The sequence below is a fragment of the Benincasa hispida genome, chromosome 10, assembly GCF_009727055.1.
Source record: "Benincasa hispida cultivar B227 chromosome 10, ASM972705v1, whole genome shotgun sequence".
NCBI classification, from domain to species: domain Eukaryota; kingdom Viridiplantae; phylum Streptophyta; class Magnoliopsida; order Cucurbitales; family Cucurbitaceae; genus Benincasa; species Benincasa hispida.
Genome location: NC_052358.1, coordinates 2,375,865 through 2,386,578, shown reverse-complemented (window position 1 = coordinate 2,386,578; position 10,714 = coordinate 2,375,865). Strand labels below are relative to the sequence as shown.

Sequence of the window (10,714 nt, the reverse complement as noted above, 5' to 3'; positions counted from 1 at the left end):
TATAAACATCAACTTTTTAAATATAACAATAAACAAAACCTTTTTAAACTATTTTTTCAAATTTAATACTAAAAGAATCAAATATCATAAGAAATATATTTTAAAAAATCACAGTAATTTTGTATTAAACTAATAATGTTAAAGTTTTTAAACTATAAATATCAACTTTTTAAACATAATAATAAACTAAACTTTTTAAACTTTTTTTCAAAGTTAATACTAAAAGAATCAAATATCATAAGAAATATATTTAAAAAATCACAATAATTTTGTCTTAAACTAAAAATATACTAAAGTTTTTAAACTGTAAACATCAATTTTTTAAACATAACAATAAACCAAACTTTTTAAAACTATTTTTTCAAATTTACTAAAATAATCAAATATCATAAGAAATATATTTAAAAAAACAACAATAATTTTGTATTAAACTAATAACACTAAAATTTTTAAATTATAAACATCAACTTTTTAAACATAACAATAAACTAAACTTTTTAAACTATTTTTTCAAAGTTAATATTAAAAGAATTAAATATTATAAGAAATATATTAGAAAAATCCCAATAATTTTGTATTAAACTAAAAATACTAATGTTTTTAAACTATAAACATTAACTTTTTAAGCATAACAATAAACTAAACTTTTTAAAAATATTTTTTTCAAATTTAATACAAAAAGAATCAAATATCATAAGAAATATATTTAAAAAATCACAATAATTTTATATTAAACTAATATTACTAAAATTTTTAAACTACAAACATCAACGTTTTAAACATAACAATAAACTAAACCTTTTAAACTATAATCATCGTAGTTAAATAAAAACAAACAATAAAATATTAACTTTTTTTTTTATTTAAAACAAACAAAATACTAAACTTGTTAACTAAAAGACAATACAAATATCATATAACAAATGACAAATAAACAAAATTACTTATTGATCTTCAATTAAAAAACAATATTAAAAAAAATAACATTAACATGGTAAACTAATGTAAACATGATATACCTAAAATATTATTAAATTCAGTGTAATATAAATATATAACTAATATTAAAAATTTATTAACGTCAATATAAGGAATAAAAATGATAGATTTAGCATAAACAAACATTAAAAACAAAAAAAAAAACTACTAATAAATAAAAATTAAAGTTCAATTCACAAATTCGACCGTAGATCTTTTTTTCCTTCAAAGTGACAACGTTCACTTTTTTTTTTCTTTTTTGTTATTTATTATCCGGCAACAACTACAAAAGATAAAATAAATATTAGAATCTATAACTTATATATATATAAAATAATTTAGTCGATCAAACATATACCTCTTTTTTAATCATTGTTTCCCGAACAACGATAAAAACTATAAAAAAAAATAATATAAGAACAAAAAAAAAATTTATAATTATTCTTAAAAAATAGAAATCTAGTAGAGTAAATTAACAAACCAGTATAATTTGTGATGAGAAGTATGGAGACAATTTGTATGAAACAGAATAATGTGAGATGTAAATGGAAAGTAAAAGATGGGAGGAAATGGTTTCTGATGGAACGAAGAAGAGGGAACAGTGAGGTAAAATGGGAGGAAAGGGTTTCTAATTCACGAAGAAGAGGAGTAAAATGTTTGTGAGGTAAAATGGGATTTTGGAAGGGGTTTAAAAAGATAAAGGTCGAGTGTTGAACACTTACCCACGAGAAAGCTGACCATAAAGTTATGGTCAGCATGTTGTACAACTTTTGATCTGCATGTAGTGCTCAGCGAGAAGACTTAACCATGCAGAGAAGCCAGTGGCATAGGGAAGGCAGGAACTCTTGGCAGATTGGCTTTGTTGAGTGTTGAACTTTCGACTTAAAGAGGTTGAATGTTGAACACTCGACAAACATTTACACTCGACAAGCTCCATTGTCGAGCCTTCAACCTTCGATAACCTGCAAAATAACCATAAATCCCTAAATACTTTTTCTAGTTTTCAAAATTTGGTTTAGTTTTTTAAACCATTGGTAAAAAATAGATAATAAAGTAGGAAATTAAAATGTTAGGCTTAATTTTAAAAAACAAAAATAAAAAAACAAAATGGTTATCAAATGGGTTTTAATGATTAAATTGTTACAAATTTGGGAGTATAAATACTAAACTTTTATATATCAAAGTTGATGAAATTGTAACAAAATTGAAATTAGAGGGACTAAATTTGTCACTAAATTGTTACTTTAACAGAAGTTAAATCAAATATTTTTTTAAGCAAAGTAAAAAATAAAAAAAGGTTAATGATAATCGGGCGGGCCAAATTGCTAAAGATACCAGGCCCGATTGATGAAAATGGTCGAGTGCCGGAGAGAGTGCGTAGCTGGGGAATCTTCAGTCTTAGTTTACTAATACGACACTTCTCTGTGGAAAATTTTGGAGGGAAGCCAAGGTTGAAGACGACTGCGAGTCTGAAAGCTAATCGTGTTCTTGAACTTTCAAACCTTGCTATGGAGGTGGGCTCAGATTCAGACCCTATAGAAGCGGAATTGGAAGCGGACCTTGAACCTGTAGAAGACGGTAATGGACCTGCTCATCATCCTTCCGCTCCATGTGATGAGGTTTCTATTCAAATCCCGAGCTTGTTTAACATTTAATTAGTTTTCTATTGGTTCAGTTATTGCTCTGAAATTTCCCTTGAAACTCGAGCTGGTTTCTGCATTTGTTCATTCAGCTATGCTAACCTGGATTTTCTTTGATATTCGACTTCACGGAATAGTATTATGCGGTGAATTTGCATGACGATGGTGATAAGTTAGGTTGTTAATATACAGGTCTTGTTATTGAGATAGCTAAATTGGTATTGCAGTGGATTGAAATTCTTATCGACATCACTTTGCAGTTATTTGATATCTCAACGACGGTTGATCCTAGCTATATTATCTCTCTAATACGGAAACTTCTGCCACAAAACGCAAGTAACCTGGGCAGTTCTTACGGAAATGGAGATGGCGACCGTGACACCTCAATAACCTACATGGATGAAGGTGATGCCTATTTATCTGGCGACCAAGTCTTAAGTTTTTCAGGATCAGTGAGTAAATGCCTGGGCATTGAAATTGCTGATGGTTCTGATAAACTTGCTGATAAAAACGGCGAGGATGAAGGTGCATGTACTAAATCGGAGCAACTTCTTTCATCCTCAGAAGAAAAGGTCTGGGAAGAGTACGGTTGCATTCTGTGGGATCTTTCTGCGAGTAAATCTCATGCAGAACTTATGGTACTTAAGTTTCCTTCCTACCCACACCCACACACTCTGTTCTCCCCAGTTGTCTTGTTAAGAGAAGAAGTGGGATGACTAAATTCTAAAACGTGTTCTTACTAGCACCTTAGTCATCATTATTGACCTTGCCAACTCTCGTTATTGTGCTCCTTCTCCCCTTGCTGATACCCTCTAAATTTATTGTAGCCTCGACTTACCCATGGCATAATGCTTTTCAAATGGAACCGGTGACAATAATATTTTGGGTACTCTAGCAATAGTGTCATTATGAATTTTATTGCCACTTCCTATTAGTACCCGTTTCATTTATTTGATATTTATGTTTACATGTTTCCCAGGTTCAGAACTTTGTCCTTGAAGTTCTTTCTGCAAACCTTATGGTCTCACAATCTGTGCGTGTTATGGTATGTGACAGTGTGACATATAATTTAAATAATCCTTTTCCACCATGTGTTAGAAATTGCATCATTATCTTTTATATTATTGCAAAGAGATGGATAAACATTTGTGGCTTTGGCATTTTGAGGGTATCACTTATAAGTTGAGTACTGCTTCAAATCCATGTTCAATTAATTACTTTCTGCAGGAAATTAGCCTTGGAATTATTGGAAACCTGGCCTGCCATGAAGTTCCCATGAAACATATAGTCACCAAGAGTGGATTGATTACAACCATTGTGAACCAGCTGTTTCTAGATGATGCTCAATGTTTATGTGAAGTTTGCAGGTATCATACAAAAGTATGCCTTTCTAATCAACTTATATAATGTCCAATTTCAAATTTTATGCAACTTTGTTTTCCCAATATTTCATTTGGTGAGGTTGGCATTCATACCTGCCATTATATGTTTTAAGACTCATTACGACAGTTTTTGTTTCCCATATTCGCCATTAATTGGTATGCCTTCTTCAGTTTTTATGGCCTTTGATTGATATCAGATGTAGTGACAATTTTCTTCAATCCTTCTACTTGTTTTGTAATATACATTTTTTTGTTATGGTTATTATGGTTTACAGGTTGTTAAATGCGGGTCTTCAAAGTAGCGAATGTGTCATATGGGCTGAGGCTTTGAATTCTGAGCATGTTCTTTCTCGTCTTCTATGGATTTCTGAGAATACCTTAAATCCACAACTTATAGAAAAGGTATCAAAATCTGTATCACGTCGAAGCAAAGAACATAAAAGGTCACTGTAAATTGTAGCATAATGTAATTGCGAAGACAAATTCTTAGCTTGTCTGATGGCTTAAATAGTTTCTTTCTCCATCAGAGTGTTGGGCTATTATCAACCATTATTGAAAGTCAGCAAGAAGTTGTTCATATTCTTCTCCCATGTTTGATGAAGCTGGGTTTGTCGAGTGTTTTGTTCAACCTTTTTTCTCTTGAGATGAAAATATTAACAAATGAAAGATCACCTGAAAGGTATGAATCTCCTTTGCCTATACTATAGGTATTAGTTATAGGATTACTGTTGGGAACCAAGGTAGTATGGGATATCTTTGTCTCACATTGGTTAGAATGGAATGACCAATGTGGTACTTAAGTGGCTTGGCTCTCCCACCCCAATTGCTGGCTCTTGGGGTATGGTTCTCCAAAGTGCTAAAGTACCTAACAATGGTATCAAAGCCGGTTGTAGGGTTCTGACCGGATGTGACCAAGTGAAGTACCGCGGAGTAGCCGCTAGGACATTGGCTTTCCGGGGATGGGGTATTGTTGGGAACCAAGGTAGTATGGGACACCTTTGTCCCACATTGGTTAGAATGGGATGACCAATGTGGTACTAAGTGGCTTGGCTCTCACACCCCAGTAGCTGGCTTTAGGCCTTAGGGGTGTAGTTCTCCAATGTGCAAAGTACTTAACAATTACATGTTGCATACAGGATTGCCAAAGTTTTGTAATTGACATGTTGTAATCTTCATGCCTTTCAATGTTACAAGTTTTTATTTTTTACAAAAAAAACACTTCATTTCTTGTATTTCTTTGTTGGTTTCAAGACATATTGATGTCAATATTAGTATTAAACTTGACTGGGTTCGGATGAACGTGTACTTTTCTTTCCCTATCTTAGTTGAGAAAATATGTATGATCATGCAGATTAGTCATACCTCTTTAGCATCCTAAGTATCGTTAAGATGTTTTGTAGTCAATTGATCCCATGTTAGAGAGCCTTCACCACCCAATGTATTATTGTATGAAGAAAGAAAATGTTATGTATCTTGTGTGCATCGACCAATAATCAATGAATTTAGTGGAAGAGCAATTTTGTAGGTTCTGGGTTATTTTGTTGAGGTGAATTTAAGCTGGTCTAGAAATACTGGGTCGCCAAAAAAAGAAGGAAAAGGAGGAAAAAGTCAAGTACACAATAGAAAGAAGCTCTCTAACGAGCATGTAGAATTTTGTATATTTCATAGCCATGAGAGCTCCAGCCTGCGTTTTATGACATGTTGTTTATGATGCTTGTATTGTAGATACTATGAGTAAGAAATGATGATCAATGTAGCTTCTTATGAGTCCATCAGTCTCAAAATTCAATTTCAGGCATTCAATTTTGGACGTGATTCTTCGGACAGCTGAAGCACTCTCTGGACTTGAAGAGCATTCTCAGGAAATTTGTTCAAATAAAGAGCTTTTTGAGCTTGTTTGTGACCTAGTCAAATTGCCAGATGCATTTGAGGTACAGTTCAGGTACCTGAAGTAAGAGTAGGGCCATGTTGAGACCTTATAGTAATAATATGGGTGTATTTATACTTGGAAGTGTTAACATCTCCATATATTCTTTTATTTATTATGATCTCAGGGTTATTTAATTTACTTGTCAATGTGGAACCATGCATAACTTGTTAAATGTGTCCATTATTTCGTCCCAAAAAGTTGTGTTGCTCAAAAGTGGACTTGTGCTGCATGTCGTGTATGATCTACCACCTTTCCTATCGTTCAATTTGTTGCTAGAAGATGCTGAAGTTTCCTTTCTTCAGCTGTTATTTATTGCATATTTTAAACTACTTCTATATTCTGTGCTTCACTCCTGGGGTGCTACAAATATGTTTTTCTTGCAAGATCAAGGAAACCTTCCATCTTTGAAATGGACATATTTCTTTCCATAGGTCCCCAGTTCTTGTATCAGTTCTGTGGTTTTGATTGCAAATATTCTGTCAGATGTGCCTGATTTTGCCTTTGACTTGTCTCAAGGTAAGTTAAGTTCGTTCTGTTTCTTATTGCCAAGTTTCTGGTGGCAACTATGAGTTTGATTTTCGTTTGCCAATCACCTTATGTGGATTTCAAGTGTGATACTTTTGATCTATCCAGATTTGGCTTTTCTACAAGGTCTACTTGATATATTCTCTTTTGTTGGGAACGACTCAGAGGCACGTGATGCTCTTTGGAGCATCAGCGCGAGGATATTGGTCCATGTTCAAGAAAATTCAATGAGCAGATCAAGGCTGTTTGAATATGTGTCATTACTAGTGAGTAAGACTGATCTCATCGAGGATGATCTTCTAGACCACCATATGACTGAATCTTGTAAAGAAGAGGATGGAATGACCTCTGCCGGCACAGAATCAAACTCTAGATGTATATCTGTATCCTGTTCATTGAGTTTGTTTGACTTTCCTATTATTATTTGGGTTAAAATATCATTTTGGTCTTTGTTAGTTCTTGTACTTTCAATATATCTTAAATTTAGTCTATTCAATTAGTTTATTATTGATTTTTTTCAAAAAAAAAAAAAAAGGATTTTGAAAGTATATTTACCTGGTTTTTCTTGCATGAAAGTTATTATTGTATAATCAATTTTGATAAAAATAAACTTTAAAGAACTAAATTTAAGATCCACTAAACGTACATAGACTAAATTTAAGATTTATTGAAAGCAAAGAGACTAAAATTGGATAACTAAAGTATAGGAGTAAAAATGGTATTTTGACCTATTTATTAGTCGATCCAGGCAATTCATTTTCAATTTTTGATGGATGATTTGCATGAATGAACTTTGTGTTATCCTTTACTCGTCTCTTAGTTAAGAAGGATAATTTCTATTTTAAGTCATTGGACTGCTTCTAAGGATGAAGGGACGGATGTAAGAGACGCATATCATGTTGAAGATGTAGACATCAATAGATTGTTGAACTGTTGCTGTAAACATTCTGAGTAAGATCTATATCAATATGTTCGTTATGAATTCTTCTCTTATTCTGTAATTTCTGATTAAGTGCTATGTTTTTTGTTTTCCTAACTCGGATGGCTAGGGAATTAGTAGAGACGGAAATACACTCTTCATAGCCCATAGTGTTGCTCTTAGCCACTTTAGTACGTTCACTTAAATGGTAATTGATCTTTGCTGCAGAATTTCAATCATGAATATTTTCGCTAATCTCTGCAGATTTTATACTGAGTCAGTGCCTTTTGTTTCTTTGGTTTCAGCCTCTCCATTCAGCACACAGAGGCCAGGATCTCATTTTGAATCATTATCAACCGAAGGAAAGTCAATACAAATAGGTTCTGCAAATTTGGTCCCCATGGTTTGAAGAAATTTAGATTTTAATTCCTATGGTTTATAATTCGAAAACTCTCATGAACTATTTATGAGGGTTTTATCAAACCATAGGGATTATTTATAGAGGTTTTATCAAACTGTAAGAACTAAATTCTAACTTTTAAAACTATGGGTCTAAATTCTAACTTTTTCTAAAGCATAGGGAGCAAATTTGTAATTTAACCATACAAATATTTACTGAATGGATGCGTAGTTAGTGGTGGTAATGTGCAACCAGGTCAAGCCTGTTGTTGGATGATAATTTATTGGTCTAAGACTCCTCGGAGTCCCAACAACTTCCAAAATCCTGCCAATTGTTTGGTTATGTACTACTTGTCTTATAAGTGGTTTGGAGATGGGTTTAGGACTACAACGGTTTTGTACTGTGATTGGTTATACCTAAAATCACATATTATTCAATGCCCACCACATTGGCACATGGTGCTCAAATAATTGCCTGCTTACTTCACCGGTTCCTTCTCACTCATCTTTTTGAGCATTTTTCATTATCTATCTAAATTTAGGTATGTTGTCTGGTTAGGGCTATTACTAAATTGCTTTTTTCATAATTGAGTTACGTCTCATTTTCAGTTTGATGCATAATTTCTGGTGTCTGTGCCCTCTTGTATAACAACATTAGCTTTTGCTCTCAAGTTGCTTTTACATAAGTACGCATAAAGGAGTGCTTATTTTCCCTTCTAAATTTTACGGAAAATTGTGGTGTCAGAAAAGCAAGTTTCAAGGGTCTATCATCAGCAGTCTGTTGCACAACTTTAATAGATGAAGAATAGTAAGAGATAGCACACTCTGTGCTTGTTATCCCTTTCAGCCTTTATTTGTCTGCAGAAGAAAACAATAAAGCGCAGCATACAACCACACAATAAGTAAATCCCTATAACAGGAAACTACTTTGGAACACCCAGGTGTACGACTTATGAGATGAGAGAGATGCCACTGGCTAGCAGATTACTTGCTAAGAACTTGTTTGCAGCTTCTGATGGGTGGAATCCATCCCAGAACACGTATTCAGATGCATTAGCACATGTCCCTACTGATTCAGTGTTGCATAGGATTGATGTTTCAAGCAAGCCTGTGCCACAGCAGGCCTTCCTTGACTCAAAGAAACCTACATAATTTTATGTATGGTTAGTGACACATCGTGGGTTCTGATGTTCAGGTTTTAAACCATCAATGTGGATTTTTCAATCCCTTGTGCTTCCATGTGAAAGATTTTCTGACATTTAGTTTACATTCTACTTTATTCAAGATATTATATGAGCTGTTAACCTGTACTGAACATCCTAGGTTGGAGTAGATGCATGCCATTTTATTTACCCATAACTAATCTCAATGGCATACCATTTTCAGCTGGCTTTGTGATAAGGTCATAGAGAGGTTTGTAACTGTCCAAGACAACCAGATTGAGGCCAGAAAGCTTGGTTCGTAAGCTCTGAGATGTGGCATTGAGCTTGCTATTGAACGAAACTGCATCATTGTTTAGCTTAGCCACACACTCATTGCTGTCGGATCCAAAAACCGTTATGGCTGCTGGAAGACATCCAAGCGGTGGCAATGTTGTTACTCCAATCCTCCGTGCTCCCATTGCATATAGATTCTGAAATCATATGTTTTGATTATACAATATTCATAAACGTATATATATACACTTTTTTTTTTTTAAATTGAATCAATTTAGGAATTGATGGAGAACCAGACCTGAATGAAATTTATGTAGGAGGTGATGATAATGTTGCCGAACTGATTAGCAGTATATTTCTTGTAAAGTAGAGGATTGATGTAATAATTTTGCAGAAAGTCATTGCTCCCAGCACTAACAAGGTAAATTGCACCCGATATAATAGATGAAGCATTGGATTTCCCAGCAATCTCGGCTACTTTGTTCTGATACTCCTTGTAGTATTCCAGCTGCTGAGTTAGGGAAAGTGCATTCTACAATACCACAAGCCAAAACATGTTATTTTAGGGCAGTGCCCAAGATAGACAAATTCAAGTTTTTGATTTATTACATATAACTCTGCTGTTGTGTCAAGGTATCCAGAAGCAGCTGAGGCAAAGCTTGCTCCAATCAGGAGATTCTTTCCTCCACTGAGGTAAGGTTGTGGGTAAGATGTAAATCCTAGGTACTCAGCTATTCAGAAGGCAACAAGAGAAAATCAGATCATTTATTGATTATATATCTTCATAAGCAAGTGAAATGAGTGTCTAAAGTACAAAGTACCAGTGAAATCTGAGGCAAGTTTCCCATTGCAGAACCTTCCTGTAGGCTTGTGAGTTATAAAATCTCTTCCATAAGGGAGGAAGTCTGCTTTAATGACGGTTTTGAGATGATTATTGATCCCCACATCGAGGACAGAATCCCCAAATGTGAACAATGCAGGAACCAGGGGCTGACCATTTGCCAAAGTGATCACAGGAGCAAGGAGAAAGAAAATGGATAAACAAATGGTATCCATAATCCACACCAAATGCGTTTGTTTGAAAAATGAAAGCTGAGAACAGGCAGTTTTAAAGGGAGATTTGCAAGTGAGGATGGGTGAAATAATTGGTTTCAAAAGTTCATATGTTCAAGAAATCTGATCATTTACAGCTTGATATGTATTAATTATGTTCATTAGGCCTCACAAGATTTAGCTGATACTGAACCCCCATCTAACATGCATCAGATTGTATAATCCATATTTAAAAGAGAGAGAATTTCCCAAATTTTCACCTCCGCAAAATGTTTGATGAGTTGGTTTCAGCCAAATTTAAGTCTCGAACGTAACAAAAGCCAAATTTAAGTCTCGAACGTAATAAATAAGTGTGACATTTTATCAGCCCCGGCTTCTTGTTTTCACAGCCATTCCATTGACCCATTCAAAATGAATAGCCAGTTTAAATTCACTTGAGGACATGTGAAAAT

The 10,714-nt window shown here is 33.9% G+C and overlaps 2 protein-coding genes across 4 annotated transcripts; one reads left to right on the top strand and one right to left on the bottom strand.

Annotated features, from left to right (window-relative positions):
* Positions 1 to 2,313: 2,313 nt before the first annotated feature.
* LOC120088329 lies at positions 2,314 to 8,161 on the top strand. 3 transcript variants are annotated; one of them, XM_039045548.1, is made up of 12 exons: positions 2,314 to 2,597; positions 2,879 to 3,256; positions 3,598 to 3,663; positions 3,846 to 3,985; positions 4,276 to 4,402; positions 4,528 to 4,679; positions 5,796 to 5,931; positions 6,362 to 6,446; positions 6,564 to 6,838; positions 7,276 to 7,406; positions 7,505 to 7,582; positions 7,680 to 8,161. In XM_039045548.1, the coding sequence occupies exons 1-11, from the start codon at positions 2,487 to 2,489 to the stop codon at positions 7,536 to 7,538; spliced, it is 1,635 nt and encodes a 544-aa protein (XP_038901476.1). In that variant the 5' UTR covers positions 2,314 to 2,486; the 3' UTR covers positions 7,539 to 7,582; positions 7,680 to 8,161. The 3 variants fall into 3 exon arrangements, with proteins under 3 accessions (XP_038901476.1, XP_038901477.1, XP_038901475.1); XM_039045549.1 differs by having other exon boundaries at positions 2,846 to 3,190; XM_039045547.1 differs by having other exon boundaries at positions 2,846 to 3,256.
* A 251-nt stretch (positions 8,162 to 8,412) lies between these two features.
* Positions 8,413 to 10,593, bottom strand: LOC120088330 (GDSL esterase/lipase At5g22810). Its single transcript, XM_039045550.1, has 5 exons — positions 10,031 to 10,593; positions 9,819 to 9,940; positions 9,508 to 9,741; positions 9,151 to 9,406; positions 8,413 to 8,917 (listed from the first exon to the last, which is right to left on the bottom strand). Exons 1-5 carry the CDS (start codon positions 10,263 to 10,265, stop codon positions 8,724 to 8,726), a joined length of 1,041 nt encoding a protein of 346 aa, XP_038901478.1. The 5' UTR covers positions 10,266 to 10,593; the 3' UTR covers positions 8,413 to 8,723.
* Between the last annotated feature and the right edge of the window lie 121 nt (positions 10,594 to 10,714).

What these genes read in the sequence shown, in the direction of transcription:
- LOC120088330 (XM_039045550.1), bottom strand. Translation starts at nt 10,265, where the DNA reads ATGGATACCATTTGTTTATCCATTTTCTTTCTCCTTGCTCCTGTGATC. An exon ending in ACTTGCCTCAGATTTCACTG is followed by an intron (nt 9,941 to 10,030) that starts GTACTTTGTACT and finishes CCTTCTGAATAG; the next exon opens with CTGAGTACCTAGGATTTACA. An exon ending in ACACAACAGCAGAGTTATAT is followed by an intron (nt 9,742 to 9,818) that starts GTAATAAATCAA and finishes GTGGTATTGTAG; the next exon opens with AATGCACTTTCCCTAACTCA.
- LOC120088329 (XM_039045547.1), top strand. Translation starts at nt 2,487, where the DNA reads ATGGAGGTGGGCTCAGATTCAGACCCTATAGAAGCGGAATTGGAAGCG. An exon ending in CTTCCGCTCCATGTGATGAG is followed by an intron (nt 2,598 to 2,845) that starts GTTTCTATTCAA and finishes TTGGTATTGCAG; the next exon opens with TGGATTGAAATTCTTATCGA. An exon ending in CAAACTCTAGATGTATATCT is followed by an intron (nt 6,839 to 7,275) that starts GTATCCTGTTCA and finishes CTCGTCTCTTAG; the next exon opens with TTAAGAAGGATAATTTCTAT.